This window comes from Pseudophryne corroboree, chromosome 4, assembly GCF_028390025.1.
Source record: "Pseudophryne corroboree isolate aPseCor3 chromosome 4, aPseCor3.hap2, whole genome shotgun sequence".
Classification (NCBI taxonomy): domain Eukaryota; kingdom Metazoa; phylum Chordata; class Amphibia; order Anura; family Myobatrachidae; genus Pseudophryne; species Pseudophryne corroboree.
This window is the reverse complement of record NC_086447.1, coordinates 445,665,039-445,681,175: the sequence shown is the minus strand read 5'-3', so window position 1 is coordinate 445,681,175 and position 16,137 is coordinate 445,665,039. Positions and strand designations below refer to the sequence as shown.

Genomic DNA, 16,137 nt, shown 5'->3' with positions numbered 1-16,137 from the left:
GGACGTTTTCTCCATTTTCTGCAGGCTAGTGTGGATGCGGGCCTCAGATTGGGGTCAATCAAGGTCCAGATTTCGGCCTTATCAGTTTTCTTTAAAAAACAATTGGCCTCCTTTTCCAGAAGTTCAGATGTTCGTGAAAGGGGTTCTGCACATCCAGCCTCCATTTGTGCCTCCAGTGGCACCATGGGACCTTAATGTGGTGTTGCAGTTCCTTCAATCAGATTGATTTGAACCTCTACTGGAGATAGAATTGAAGTTTCTCACTTGGAAAGTGGTGATGCTTTTGGCCTTGGCATCCACAAGGCGGGTGTCTGAGTTGGGTGCCTTGTCTCACAAGAGCCCTTACCTGATGTTCCATGAAGATAGGGCAGAGTTAAGAACTCGTCAACAATTTCTTCCAAAGGTGGTTTCGTCCTTCCACATAAACCAACCTATTGTGGTGCCAGTAGCTACTGACACTTTCACTGAGTCACAGTCTCTAGCTGTGGTTAGAGCTTTGAAGATTTATGTCGCAAGAACAGCTCGATTACGGAAAACAGAGGCTCTGTTTGTCCTGTATGCTCCCAGCAAGATTGGGTGTCCTGCTTCTAAGCAGACTATTGCGCGCTGGATCAGAGGGACAATTCAGCACGCTCATTCTACGGCAGGCTTGCCGGTACCGAAGTCGGTGAAGGCTCATTCTACTAGGAAAGTGGGCTCATCCTGGGCGGCTGCCCGGGGCGTCTCGGCTTTACAACTTTGCCGAGCAGCTACTTGGTCAGGGTCAAAGACATTTGCTAAATTTTATAAGTTTGACACCTTGGCCGATGAGGACCTCAAGTTTGGTCAATCGGTACTGCAGGCTCATCCGCACTCTCCCGCCCGTACTGGAGCTTTGGTATAACCCCATGGTACTGAAGTGGACCCCAGCATCCTCTAGGACATATGAGAAAATAGGATTTTAATACCTACCGGTAAATCCTTTTCTCCTAGTCCGTAGAGTATGCTGTGCACCCGACCCAGTGCGTACTTTACCTGAAGTTTGTTCTTTATAGTTACACAAGTTGTGTTTCATTTGTTTTCAGCATGTTGCTGTAAATGGTTTATGCCTATTGGCGTGTGTCATGTTGAATGCCATGTTGTGCTGCATGGTTGAGGTGTGAGCTGGTATGAATCTCACCATTAGTATAAAAGTAAATCCTTTCCTCAAAATGTCCGTCTCCCTGGGCACAATTCCTATAACTGATGTCTGGAGGAGAGGCATAGAGGGACGAGCCAGTTCACACCCTTGAAAAGTCTTAAAGTGCCCATGGCTCCTGCAGGACCGTCTATACCCCATGGTACTGAAATGGACCCCAGCATCCTCTACGGACTAGGAGAAAAGGATTTACCGGTAGGTATTAAAATCCTATTTCTTTTCTTTTTTTTCTGTTTACATCCCTGAGTAAATGTATATATTCTTTATATAGTAAAAAAAACAATCCTAATATGTGACCTAAAAATAAAGATTATTGTTTAGCAATTTTTCTCCCCAAAACACCCCCACACCCCACCCCCAATCTGTCTGGATTTGGTTTATTAAAACTACAGTAAGTCAGGTTTATTATGCAGGCCCTGTTCTGTATCTAATAACAGCTAAAGATGACTGGGGTTTAGATCAACAAGGCCCTCTTTACTCTGTTTCACCTCATTCTGTGTAATCTGTTTCATGATTGATACATTGCTTTTAATGCCACTTCTAAACAGGCATTGTTTTATCATTGTGCACATTCTAAACCAGTGCCACAGGTGGATGACATATCCACTTTTATAAATCCGCACTATAGTAAATATACCCCTAGCTTTCAAAAATTGGTGGAAAATCTGTTCATCCCAAAGTCATATTGAAGTGACAGATTTGTTTTTTATAGGGGTAACACTTGTTTCTCTCACATTAGTGTTGCTGCTGGTATGTTGCCCATCTCTGTTTAGGTCAGTGATTAGGTCCGAGTTTTTAGCCAATCACCAGTTGCTCTATATACCTTTTGTTGTTCTCAGTTCTTCATGTATGTGTGATTGTAGGGATGTTTTGTGTTCAAGCCAAGTGCAAAGAAGAAAAAGACATCTCGTACAGCAGGTGAGACTATAATACTGATTCTTTGGTTTTATGTTCACATGGAGTTAATATTTCCAAATGTATTCTAATTATAATAAGCTTTAAATTGATCTTATTTTCCTCATTCAGTTAAAGTAAGCAAGGCTACTTAGGTACACTACAGTATCTAAATTAATGAATCAATAAAATGTATAATTTGCATTGTCTAACACATTATATAATACAAGCTGTAACTGAATTTCATTATTTAAAAGACAAGGCACAAATATATGGGTCAATCCATGTGGAGTGGTCTAGATCTGGTTGCTTGACCATTTTATTTTTAAATGTTATGATGACCCCTGTAAGTTGGTAGTCAAAAAGCACCACTACTTTATTTTTATTTACCGTCATATGAAGATGGCGGCCATTTATTTATCATGGTGTATGGCATTTTTGTTACTGTTGCGGACATATGGGGTAAATGCAGTATCTCAGCTCAGAAAAGTCATAAATAGCTGGGATCAGAAAAGTCATAAATAGCTGGGATAAAAACCATTGTTTTCAGCACATTTCAAGCTAAATTTTTTGTCGTATAGCTTTCTCATACGTCCTAGAGGATGCTGGGGTCACCATAAGAACCATGGGGTATAGACGGGATCCGCAGGAGACATGGGCACTTTAAGACTTGGAAAGGGTGTGAACTGGCTCCTCCCTCTATGCCCCTCCTCCAGACTCCAGTTTTAGAATTGTGCCCAGTGAGACTGGACGCACTACAGGGAGCTCTACTGAGTTTCTCTGAAAAATACTTTTTGTTAGGTTTTTTATGTTCAGGGAGGCTGCTGGCAACAGTCTCCCTGCTTCGTGGGACTTAGGGGAGAGGAGTATGACCCACTTCCAGTGAGTTCAAGGGCTCTACTTCTGGCTACAGGACACCATTAGCTCCTGAGGGTGCTGATCGCTGGGTACGCCTAGATGCTCACTCCCGCAGCCGGCCGTCACCCCCTTACAGAGCCAGAAGTCAGAAGACCGGTGAGTAGCAGAAGAAAAGAAGACTTCAGTGACTGCATTCTCTGAGGTACCGCACAGCGCGTGGACGCTGCACGCCAAGCTCCCACATACACACAGCACTACAGGGCGCGCGCGGGGGGGGGGGGGGGGCGCGCGGGCGCCCTGGGCAGCTAATAAATCCTCAGTGGACACTGGCAAGAGGGGACATTAGTGCCGAGGCACTGTCCTAAACCCCCGCCAGTATAATCATATAGTAAAAGAAGCGGGACGGAAGTGCGCCATTAAGGAGGCGGAGTTTCGTCCTCACAGCTCACTCGGCGCCATTTCCTCCCCATCAGGCTGCAGAGATGCTGTTCCTTCCTTCACACTGACAAGTATCAGGGTGCAAAATGGGGGGGGGGGGGGGGCACTGGCTAATTTAGTGCAATATACTTTATATTAAAAGTTCTCCAGGTCTGGGGCATTTATTGGGCGCTTCAGAACCGCTGATTTAGCGCTGGGGTGTGAGCTGGCAAATCCCCTCTGTGTCTCTCTGACAGGCTTTACTGTGGGTCTGTCCTCTATATGCCCGGTGTGTCTGTGGGTGTTTGGTGCACGTGTGTCGACATGTCTGAGGCTGAAGGCTCTTCCCAGGAGGAGGCTGTATTAGGGACACAAAAGGAAGTGGGGGTGACCATGTCGGCACCGCCGACGCCTGATTGGGTAAATGTGTTGAACGCCTTGAATGCTAATGTGGCTCTTATTAGTAAGAGGCTGGACAAGTCTGAGTCTCAGACCCAGGCATGGAAGAAATCTGTGGAAGATATGTTATTGCAAAGTCAGGTTCCCTCAGGGTCACAAAAACGTACGTTGGCCCAGTTGGCAGACACTGCTACCGACACGGACTCTGATTCCAGTGTCGACTACAGCGATTCCAGATTAGATCCAAAATTGTCAAAAAGCATTCAGTACATGATTGTGGCAGTTAAAGATGTATTACATATCACTGAGGACCCGGCTGTCCCTGATAAAAGGGTCTGTATTTATAAGGAAAGGAAACCTGAGATAATGTTTACTCCCTCTCATGAACTGAACACGCTATTTGAAAAAGTCTGGGAAGGTCCTGACAGAAAGTTTCAGATTCCCAAAAGAATTACGGTCGCTTATCAGTTTCCCTCGGCGGATAGGGAAAAGTGGGAGTCACCCCCCACTGTGGACAAGGCCCTGTCACGTTTGTCTAAAAAGGTGGCGCTCCCGTCACCTGACACAGCGGCCCTTAAGGATCCTGCGGACCGTAAACAAGAAACTACGTTAAAGTCCATTTATGCGACCACAGGTACGCTACTCAGACCTGTCATTGCGTCTGCGTGGGTAAGTAGTGCTATCGAAAAGTGGGCAGACAACTTGTCTTCTGAAATAGATACCCTAGATAGGGATAGCATCCTCTTAACGCTGGGTTATATCAAGGACGCTGCAGCATACCTTAAGGAAGCTGCAAGAGATATTGGTCTTTTGGGATCAAAGGCCAATGCCATGGCAGTCTCAGCTAGACGAGCGTTGTGGATTCACCAATGGAATGCTGATGCTGATTCCAAGAAAAGTGTGGAATCTCTACCATATAAAGGTAAGGCCTTATTTGTCGACGGCCTTGATGATTTGGTATCTACAGCTACCGCGGGTAAGTCATCCTTTTTGCCTTATGTTCCTCCACAACAAAAGAAAACGCACCACTATCAGATGCAGTCCTTTCGGCCCAATAAATACAGAAAGAGCCGAGGTTCTTCCTTCCTTGCTACTAGAGGAAGAGGTAAACGATCGCCAGCCTTGTCAGGCTCCAAGGAGCAGAAGTCCTCCCAGGCTTCTGCCAATTCCACCGCATGACGTTGGGGCTCCTATGCGGTAGTCCGCACCGGTGGGGGCACGTCTCAAACTCTTCAGTCAGTTTTGGGTTCGTTCGGACCTAGAGCCATGGGTTTTACAAATAGTATCCCAAGGGTACAAGCTGGAGTTTCAAAACGTTCCCCCTCGCCGTTTTTTCAAACCGACCTTACCAGCCTCTCTTCCAGACAGGGAGGCAGTTTGCGACGCAATACAAATGTTGTGTCAAAATCAAGTTATCGTCAGGGTTCCCCAGTCACAACAGGGAGAAGGTTTTTATTCAAGCCTGTTTGTGGTCCCGAAGCCGGACGGCTCGGTCAGACCAATCCTAAACCTGGAATCCCTAAATTTCTTCCTAAAGAAATTCAAATTCAAGATGGAGTCTCTCCGAGCAGTGATCTCCAGTCTGGAGGAAGGGGATTTTATGGTGTCGGTGGACATAAAGGATGCCTACATTTTCCCATTTATCCTCCGCATCAGGCTTACCTGAAGTTTGCAATACAAGATTGTCATTACCAATTTCAAACGTTGCCATTTGGTCTGTCCACGGCTCCGAGGATTTTCACCAAAGTGATGGCGGAGATGATGGTTCTCCTTCTCAAGCAAGGAGTCACGATTATCACGTGCTTGGACGATCTCCTGATAAAGGCGAGATCCAGGGACCAGTTGGTGCAAAACGTTGCACTCTCCCTGACAGTTCTTCAGCAACGTGGTTGGCTCCTAAACTTGCCAAAATCACAGTTGATTCCGATGACGCGGTTGTCGTTTTTGGGAATGATATTGGACACAGAACTACAGAGTCTTTCTTCCAGTGGAAAAGGCTCTGGAACTTCAGAGTCTGGTCAAACAAATTCTGAAACCAGCAAGAGTGTCAATTCATCAATGCATTCGGTTGCTGGGGAAGATGGTTGCGGCCTACGAGGCTATTCATTTTGGCAGAGTGTTCCAGTGGGACCTGTTGGACAAGTGGCCCGGGTCCCACCTACACATGCACCGGAGGATAATCCTGTCTTCCAAGACCAGGGTATCACTCCTGTGGTGGCTGCACAGCTCTCACCTCCTAGAGGGGTGCAGGTTCAGGATACAGGACTGGATCCTAGTGACCACGGATGCAAGCCTCAGAGGCTGGGGGGCAGTCACAATCTTCTTCGAGATCTGCCTGTACTGATCCAGTCGGACAATGTAACAGCAGTAGCGTACATAAACTGTCAGGGCGGAACAAAAAGCAGAGCAGCAATGGCAGAAGCCACAAGAATTTTCCGTTGGGCGGAAAAGCATACAAGCGCTCTGTCAGCGATCTTCATTCCAGGAGTGGACAACTGGGAAGCAGACTTCCTCAGCAGACATGATCTCCATCCAGGAGAGTGGGTCCTCCACCAAGAAGTCTTCGCAGACGTGACAGGTCTTTGGGGAGTTCCTCAAGTAGACATGATGGCATCTTGCCTCAACGAGAAGCTTCAGAGATATTGTTCCAGGTCAAGGGACCCTCAAGCAATTGCAGTGGATGCTCTGGTGACACCGTGGGTTTTTCAGTCGGTGTATGTATTCCCTCCACTTCCTCTCATTCCAAAAGTTCTAAAGATCATAAGAAGAACAAAGATCTGGGCGATCTTCATTGTCCCAGACTGGCCAAGGAGGGCTTGGTATCCAGATCATCAGGGATTACTCATAGGAGATCCCTGGCCTCTTCCTCTGCGCGAGGACCTGTTACAACAGGGGCCGTGAGTGTATCAGGACTTACCGCGGCTACGTTTGACGGCATGGCAGTTGAGCGCAAAATCCTAGCCCGTAAGGGTATTCCCAGTGAAGTCATTCCCACACTTATTCAGGCCAGAAAAGGGGTAACGTCTAAACATTACCACCGTATTTGGAGAAAATATGTTTCTTGGTGTGAATACAAGGGGACTCCTACGGAAGAGTTTCGGCTAGGACGTTTTCTCCATTTACTACAAGCAGGTGTGGATGCGGGCCTAAAATTGGGCTCAATTAAGGTACAGATTTCAGCCTTATCGGTTTTCTTTCAGAAACAATTGGCCTCCCTTCCAGAAGTTCAGACTTTCGTGAAAGGCGTGTTGCACATCCAACCTCCCATTTGTGCCTCCAGTGGCACCATGGGATCTTAATGTGGTGTTGCAGTTCCTTCAATCACATTGGTTTGAACCTTTACGGAAGGTGGAGTTGAAATTCCTCATTTGGAAAGTGGTCATCTTGATGGCCTTGGCATCTGCAAGGCGGGTGTCTGAGTTAGCGACCTTGTCTCACAAGAGCCCTTATTTGATCTTCCATGAAGATAGAGCTGAATTGAGGACACGTCAACAATTTCTACCGAAGGTGGTTTCATCTTTCCACATGAACCAACCTATTGTGGTGTCTGTGGCTACTGACGCCTTCGCTGAGTAAAAATCTCTGGATGTGGTCAGAGCTTTGAAGATTTATGTCACTGGAACGGCTCAGATTAGGAAAACAGAGGCTCTGTTTGTCCTGTATGCTCCCAACAAGGTTGGATGTCTTGCTTCCAAGCAGACCATTACACCCTGGATCTGTAACACGATTCAGCATGCTCATTCCACGGCCGGATTGCCATTACCGGAATCTGTGAAGGCCCATTCTACTAGGAAGGTGGGCTCATCCTGGGTGGCTGCCCGGGGGGTCTCGGCATTGCAACTTTGCCGAGCAGCTACTTGGTTGGGGTCAAACACCTTTGCAAAGTTCTACAAGTTTGACACCTTGGCCGATGAAGACCTCAAGTTTGGTCAATCGGTGCTGCAGAGTCATCCGCACTTTCCCGCCCGTTCTAGAGCTTTGGTATAACCCCATGGTTCTAATGGTGACCCCAGCATCCTCTAGGACGTATGAGAAAATAGGATTTTAATACCTACCGGTAAATCCTTTTCTGTTAGTCCGTAGAGGATGCTGGGCGCCCGTCCCAGTGCGTACTGTATCTACAATTATTAGTTGTGGTTACACACATGTTGTTACGTTTATTGTCCGCATGCTGCTGCAAATGTTCATGCCGTTGGTTTGTGTTCTGTTAAATGCCACGTTGGGCGGCATGCTTGAGGTGTGAGCTGGTATGAATCTCACCTTAGTTTAACAATAAATCCTTTCCTCGAAATGTCCGTCTCCCTGGGCACAGTTCCTATAACTGGAGTCTGGAGGAGGGGCATAGAGGGAGGAGCCAGTTCACACCTTCAAAGTCTTAAAGTGCCCATGTCTACTGCGGATCCTGTCTATACCCGATGGTTCTAATGGTGACCCCAGCATCCTCTACGGACTAAGAGAAAAGGATTTACCGGTAGGTATTAAAATCCTATTTTCTTACAGTGGGGATAGCAGGGGGAGTTTATTAGGTGCTTTAGCCTGTTTAATACAGGACTAACATACACTGTTACTGTATACTAGGTGATTCATCGCGCACTATGTGCGCTCTTCACACCATCATAAGGGGATACGCCCCCTTAACCCTTGCACGCCCTTGTGGCGTGCAATATTTTAATTATATGGAGTATTACCTCCAATCATAATTGTGTGAGTGGTTAAATATTGCATGAACAAAGAGCGCGCAATGGTTAAGGGGTCGTAGCCCCTTGCAACGTCGTGAACAGCACACGCAGGGCCTGATGAATCACCTAGTAGGTGCTGTGGTTGGGGGAGTGGCGAATGCGATGGTGCCGCGGGTGGGGGAGCGTGTCCGGAGCCACCGCGGGTGGGGGAGGAGCGGTTGTGGGGGTGCTGCAGGTGGGGGAGGGGTGGGGGTGGTGTGGGGGGGTGCCGCGGATGGCTCCCGGAGGTACTGCGAGTGGGGGACGGGCGGGTAATGCTTCTCCTCCTGGAAGCAGCTAAGCTGCTCTCCTCCCTTTGACAGGGCCTCTCCCGGAGATTCGCACAGCAGCCAAGCAGCCAGTCACTGTTGCTAGCGCGGGTATAGTACTGCTGACCGGCGGTCAGGAGACCGCCGGTCAGCTTACCGACGCCGGGATCCCGGCAGCATACCGACGCCGGGATCCCGGCGGGGAGGGGCGAGTGCAGCAAGCCCCTTGCGGGCTCGCTGCGCTCGCCACGCTGCGGGCTCGGTGGCGACCTGCGGTCGCCACGGGTTCTATTCCCACTCTATGGGTGTCGTGGACACTCACGAGTGGAAATAGTCCGTGTTGGTCGGCATGCCGACCATCGGGATACTGACCCGTCGGGCTGGTGGAGGAGGTCATGTGACTGTCGGTCAGCTGACAGGCGGTCACATGAATACCACCCGTTAGCGCCGGTGTCCCAACGTGCTGCATTACAGGGAAGAAGAAGGACTCAATAAACTACAGCTCCCAGCAGCCCTTAGCGCCGGAATGCTCCGGCGCTAAGGGCTGCTGGGAGCTGCAGTTTATTTAGTGCATCTACTTCCCTTTTAATGCGGCGCGTTGGGACATCGGCGCTAACAACAGTGACTGGCTGGCAGAACTGACTGACTCGCTGAATCAATATAAAAGGTGAGAGTGCTGTGTAGTGTCAGTGCCACTGCACAGCACTGTCACCTTTTATATTGATTCAGCGTCCAGACATTACCCTCAGTGATATCACCCACTCTATCCATTACATTAGCCATCTCGGGGGTTCCAGGCCAGCAGGCCAGTTGCTGTGTTGCGGAGTCAGGGCCTCTGGGGATCTGGGTGCGTCTGTGGCGGGGAGGCACTTCTGTAACATCATGCGCAGAGGATGCTTCGGGGCTCGGAGAATATGCGGCGCAGGAAGGGCTATGAAAGCCTTCCACTGTGCCGCATTCATACACATCTATGCCGGTGGCCGCAGCAGCTTTTGTTCCACCTGCGCCATGGCTAGGGAGTGGGGATTGTTGATGCCGGAGGGGGCAGGCGGACTGGCAGCAGGACATAGGACGCCGCAATAAAAAGATTTTTTTCCCCTATCTACAGCGCAGAGACTTGCTTCATACCCTCCAACTGTACCTTTTTGGCAGGAACAGTACCTTTTTTTTATGGTCTGTACCAATTTCTGACTTTCCAAGCTTCTATTGAAAGTATAGGAAAAGGGGTGTGGCCATGATTGTACCGATTTTTATGTGTAAATTGTTGGAGGGTATGTTGCTGCAGATGCAGTGGGCCTATTTTGGGGTGTGGGCCTGTAGCTGAAGCTCCATCAGCCCCATTGTTAATCCTGCTCTGGATTGGATGTAACCTGTGTGGGAGGGCGTTTCTTGCCCAAACAGCTGTGGACTGGGTGTGATAGACCTGCCACTAACCCAATGAGAGCTCCTAGCCACGCCCAGCGTTGTCCACAGAATTCACATAGTGACAGATCTGAGCTATTATATATGAGTGAGTATAGAGAAATTAGTGTGCACTCCTCCCCTCTGAGCGCTCTCGCTGTCCCCCCCCCCCCGCTCTCTCTCTCTTTCAGTTTTCTCTAGGCCCCTTATCTCTGCAGTGAGTTTGGAACATGGCTAACAAAACAGCCTGTAAAGGCTCACAGAAATTATTTTCTTGCAAGAATTGTGGAAATAAATTTACTCAGACGTCATCTGAGGTCTCATTGTACTGTGAGCAGTGTTTAGCGAAGTCTACATCGCAGTCGGCTCCTGTAGCACAGGAGACTGCTCCAGCATGGTTATCTCTTTTAACAGGGCTGATGTCAGATTTATCATTGGAACTGGCGGTAGCCAGACGGGATAGTGAATCATTACGACAGGCGCCTGAACCTGCGCAGGCTTAGACTTTGGGTAAATCTGTGGAAAGTTTAGCTTCGGTTATGGGTTCTGCACAGAAATCTTCTCTTCCCTCTAAACAGGTGGCTAAGAAAAGGCAGTTACCTGTGGTACTACAATCAGAAGAATCTGATGAGGAGGTACCAGCACTGGAGGAAGTAGACTTTATTCAGGAATCAGAAGAGGAGTATCCTCAGCAAGAATCCGATTCTGCATCTCGGGGGATTGAGACACTTATCCTAGCGGTAAGAGATGTTTACAAATACCAGACCCTCTGTGTCGTTTTCAGTAGCAGAGGAATTAGACACTTTATTTGAGGAGGCTTGGTCTCATCCGGATACGAAGTTTCAAATTCCTCAGAGAATTTTTACCTGTTATCCGCTTCCAATGGATAACAAATAGAAGTGGGAAAATCCGCCTACAGTGGATCCGTCAGTTTCGAGGTTATCCAAGAAGATTGTTCTTCCGGTAACGGGGGTTACCTCCCTTAAGGAAGCATCTGACCGAAAACAATAAAACACCTTAAAGTCAATTTACACGGTGGCAGGGGTAACCCTTCGACCGACCATTGTTGGTTGCTGGGTAAGTAGGGCCATTGCAGCCTTGGCTCAGAAATTAGTTTCAGGGATTCAGGAGCCCTTCCCACAGATGAGTTAGTGGTACCTAGCACAACACATACAAGAGTCAGCGCTATATATCTCTTGTGAAGCATCCAGAGAAATAGGCTTGCTAAACTCTAGGATTTCAGCAATTGCGGTGTCAGCTCAGAGGGCTCTCTGGCTCCGACAGTGGTTGGCTGATAAGGAATCCAAACGAGGTGCTGAGGGTTTACCTTTTGATGGAGTGGCCCTTTTTGGAGAAGAGCTTGATATGTGGATTTCAAAGGCTACGGAAGGTAAGTCTACCTATCTTCCTTCAGCAGCTCCTCAGAGACGTCCTTACACAGGACCTTCCTTTCGACCACCTACAAAATATAGAGGCCGCGGAAGAGGAGCTTCAACGGCTAATGGGAGCCAAGGGATGGGGCCGTGCCACGACCACCCCCCAGCAGGATCCAAAGCCTCCTGCAAAGCCTGCCGCATGACGGTTTACCCTCTCACCTGGTGTATCCCGGAGTGGGTGCACGTCTCAAAAAGTTCTGTCATGTTTGGAAACTGACTTGTCAGAACGCCGGGGTAAGGGATCTCATTACTCAGGGGTTCAAAATAGAGTTCGAGATGCAACCACCACCTCGGTTTTTTTTACCTCCAGGTTTACCAGTTTCAAAGGAAAAAACAGGTAATTCTGCAAGGAGCCATTCACATGTTACTACAAGCAGATGAAATTGTTCCGGTCCCACCTCAGCAGCAAAAGAAGGGTTTTTTTTGTGGTCCTGAAGCCGGACGGCTCGGTCAGGACAATTTTGAATTTGAAGTCCCTGAACCCCTATCTAAAAATTTTCAAGTTCAAGATTGAATCTCTGCGAGCAGTAATTGCGGGTTTGGAAACTAAGGAGTTCTTGGTATCCCTAGATATAAGGGATGCCTACACTTCACATTCCAATTTGGACCCCACACCAAGCCTTCCTACAGTTTGTCCTTCAAAATTGTCAATAGCAATTTCAGGCTTTGCCATTCGGATGATCATCAGCCCCTCAAGTGTTCACGAAGGTGATGTCGAAAATGATGAGTCAACTGAGGACCTAATGGGTGAATGTGGTTCCTTATCTGGACGACCTGCTCATAAAGGCTCCTTCCAGGGAGGCGCTCTTACAGAACATTGGGGGTAATTCTGAGCTGATCGCAGCAGGATTTTTTTTAGCAGTTGGGCAAAACCATGTGCACTGCAGGGGAGGCAGATATAACATGTGCAGAAAGAGTTAGATTTGGGTGGGTTATTTTATTTCTGTGCAGGGTAAATACTGTCTGCTTTATTTTTACACTGCAAATTAGATTGCAGATTGAACACACCACACCCAAATCTAACTCTCTCTGCACATGTTAAATCTGCCTCCCCTGCAGTGCACATGGTTTTGCCCAACTGCTAAAAAAATCCTGCTGCGATCAACTTGGAATTACCCCCATTGTCCTGACGCAAGCCCTCCTATTACAGCACGGTTGGATTCTAAATTTTCAAAAGTCTCATCTGGAACCTACGCAAAGATTGTTGTTCCTGGGAATGATCCTGGACACAGTAGAACAGCAAATATTTCTGCCCTTGGACATGGTCAGGACAATACAGGATTTAGTTTGGCAGGTCCTGCAACCCCGCCGAGTCTCCATTCATCTTTGTATTCGTCTGCTAGGCAAGATGGTGGCCTCCTTCGAGGCAATTCAATACGGCAGATTCCACTCCAGGACATTCCAGCTGGACCCCCTATCCAAGTGGTCGGGATCGCATCTGCACTTGCACAGGTTGGTTCGCTTCTCCCCACAGGCGAGAATATCGCTACTGTGATGGTTGCAGACTTCTCATCTGCTGATGGGCCGTTCCTTCGAGCCTCAGAATGGGGTACTCTTGACGATAGATGCAAGTCTCCGGGGTTGGGGTGCAGTGACCTTGGACCACCAGTTTCAGGGTCGTTGGTCCAACCAGGAGTCCTTCCTGCCCATCAATATCTTGGAATTACGAGTGATCTACAATGCTCTCTGTCAAGCTTTTCCAATCCTAAAGGGACAGGCTGTACAGGTGCAATCGGACAACGCCACGGCGGTGGCATACATAAACCGACAGAGAGGTACAAAGAGCAGATCGGCGATGAGGGAGGTATCCCGAATCCTTACTTGGGCAGAGAGAAATCTTATGGCACTCTCAGCCATCTTCATACCGGGAGTGGACAACTGGGAGGCAGATTTTCTAAGCAGACAGGATCTGCATCCAGGAGAATGGGCTCTTCACCCCCAGGTGTTCTTACAACTGGTCTCCCGTTGGGGATGGCCTCAGGTAGATCTCATGGCGTCTCGACACAACAAGAAGCTGCCGCGCTATTAGTCCAGGACCAGGGATCCGGACGCGATGGCGGTCGACGCATTGACAGCTCCTTGGAGGTTTCGGATGGCGTACTTGTTTCCACCATTTCCTCTACTTCCGCGTCTTCTCAAACGACTGAAACGAGAAGATGTGACGGTAATCCTGGTGGCTCCGGATTGGCCACGCAGGGTATGGTATACAAACCTTCTAGCACTTATCGTCGACGAGCCATTTCATTTGCCTCTACGAGAAGATCTGCTTCAGCAGGGTCCTTTTGTTTATCCGAACTTACATCGGCTACGTTTTAACGGTGTGTCTGTTGAGAAGGCACTATTGAGAAGAAAGGGTATCCCAGCTTCGGTAATCCCGACTATGCTGCGTGCATGAAAGGAAGTCACTTCACAACATTACTACCGCATTTGGAAAGCCTAGATTTCTTGGTGTGACCGCCGTCAGGTGTCGGCGGTAGTGTTTAATTTAGGCCGTCTTTTCAGTTTCCTACAGTCAGGTTTAGACGCTGGTTTGCGTCTGGGCTCTTTAAAGGTATAGACTTTTCTACAGGGAGTCTTGTAATTGCAACCTCCTTTTATTCCTTCTACGGCTCCATGGGATCTACCCTTCGTTTTAGACTTCAGTCTCCTTTATTTGAACCTTTGGATATTACGGACCTAAAATTTCTCTCCTGGAAGGTGGTGCTTCTCTTGGCTCTGGCTTCGGCTAGGAGGGTTTCCGAATTGGGGGCTTTGTCTTGCCGTTCTCCATATTTAATTTATCATAGGACAGGGCGGATTTATGAATCCGCCAAGCTTTTTTTTCAAAGTTAGTATCCGCTTTCCATGTGAATCAACAGATTGTGGTACCAGTTTTACAAGAGGCTTCTCCTTCTACAAGGAGTTTGGATGTGGTGTGAGCTCTTCGCATCTATGTCAAGAGGACGGCTCGTCTGCGAAAGTCGGACTCCTTTTGTTTTGTATGATGCAAATAAATTGGGCTGGTCCGCTTCTAAGCAGACTCTTGCTAGGTGGATTGTCTGTCATTCGTCAGGCTTATCTGTCTTCCTCACGACCATTAACTCTTTCTATCACAGCGCACTCCACAAGGTCGGTCGGCTCTTCCTGGGCAGCTGCCTGGGGGTCTCGGCTTTACAATTGTGTCGGGCGGCTACTTGGTCAGGAAAACATACTTTTATCAAGTTTTATCGTTTTGATACTTTTGCAGCGTCAGACTCTCAGTTCGGCCGTTCAGTCTTACAGGGTCAACAGCACTCTCCCGCCCGTGAAGGCAGCTTTGGGATGTCTCCACTGTAATACAGCCATCCCAGCGTCCCCTATGGATGACAAAGAAAACGGGATTTTGGTACTCACCGATAGATCCTTTTCTTGGAGTCCATAGGGGATGCTGGGCGCCCACCACTGTGCTGTTTGCCTTTTCCTTTCCCTGTACGCAGTAAGTTCTTGAGGTGTGTTTTTGCTTTTGTTGTTCTAGCTTACATTGTAGCTGGCTTAACATCGTTTCTGGTTCCCAATTGTTGTTCATGTTCCAGTTTTTACTGTTGGGGTTTTTCTGCTTTAGTTTTATTTTCTTCCTCCTCCTCTTATTCAGTTCTGATCCTCTCTCTTCGGGGACTTTTTTCTAGACTGGGCTATGGGAGGGGACATAGAGGGGAGGAGCCTACACACTCATAGATTTTTAAAAGTGCATCGGCTCTGTGGACCCCGTCTATACCCCACTGTAATACAGCCATCCCATCATCCCCTATGGACTCCAAGAAAAGGATTTATCGGTGAGTACCAAAATCCTGTTTCTCTGACGTCCTAGTGGATGCTGGGAACTCCGTAAGGACCATGGGGAATAGCGGCTCCGCAGGAGACAGGGCACATCTAAGAAAGCTTTAGGATCACCTGGTGTGCACTGGCTCCTCCCCTTATGACCCTCCTCCAAGCCTCAGTTAGATTTTCTGTGCCCGACGAGAAGGGTGCACACTAGGGGCTCTCCTGAGCTCTTTGTGAAAGTTTTAGTTTAGGTTTATTATTTTCAGTGAGACCTGCTGGCAACAGGCTCACTGCATCGAGGGACTAAGGGGAGAAGAAGCGAACTCACCTGCGTGCAGAGTGGATTGGGCTTCTTAGGCTACTGGACATTAGCTCCAGAGGGACGATCACAGGTTCAGCCTGGATGGGTCACCGGAGCCGCGCCGCCGGCCCCCTTACAGAGCCAGAAGAGCGAAGAGGTCCGGAAAAATCGGCGGCAGAAGACTTTCCTGTCTTCAGATAAAGGTAGGCGCACAGCACCGCAGCTGTGCGCCATTGCTCTCAGCACACTTCACACTCCGGTCACTGAGGGTGCAGGGCGCTGGGGGGGCAGCGCCCTGAGACGCAATAAATCGATAGAAAACCTTTTATGGCTAAAATAAATGCATCACATATAACTCCTGGGCTATATGGATGCATTTAACCCCTGCCAAATCATACAAGAAAACGGATGATAGGCTCCGCCCCTTTCTCGGCGTCCTTATCTCCTCAGCACACTGGCGCCATTTTCCCTCACAGCTCAGTTGGAG

At 48.5% G+C, this 16,137-nt stretch overlaps 1 protein-coding gene across 4 annotated transcripts in view; it reads left to right on the top strand.

The window, feature by feature from the left end:
- Positions 1-16,137, top strand: part of ORC3 (origin recognition complex subunit 3) — a 234,743-nt gene that overhangs the window by 12,934 nt on the left and 205,672 nt on the right. For all 4 annotated transcript variants that reach the window (XM_063916932.1, XM_063916929.1, XM_063916930.1 and 1 more), the window contains exon 3: positions 2,041-2,095. In XM_063916932.1, the coding sequence (XP_063773002.1) occupies positions 2,041-2,095 (55 nt within the window). The remainder of the gene's footprint in view (positions 1-2,040; positions 2,096-16,137) is intronic.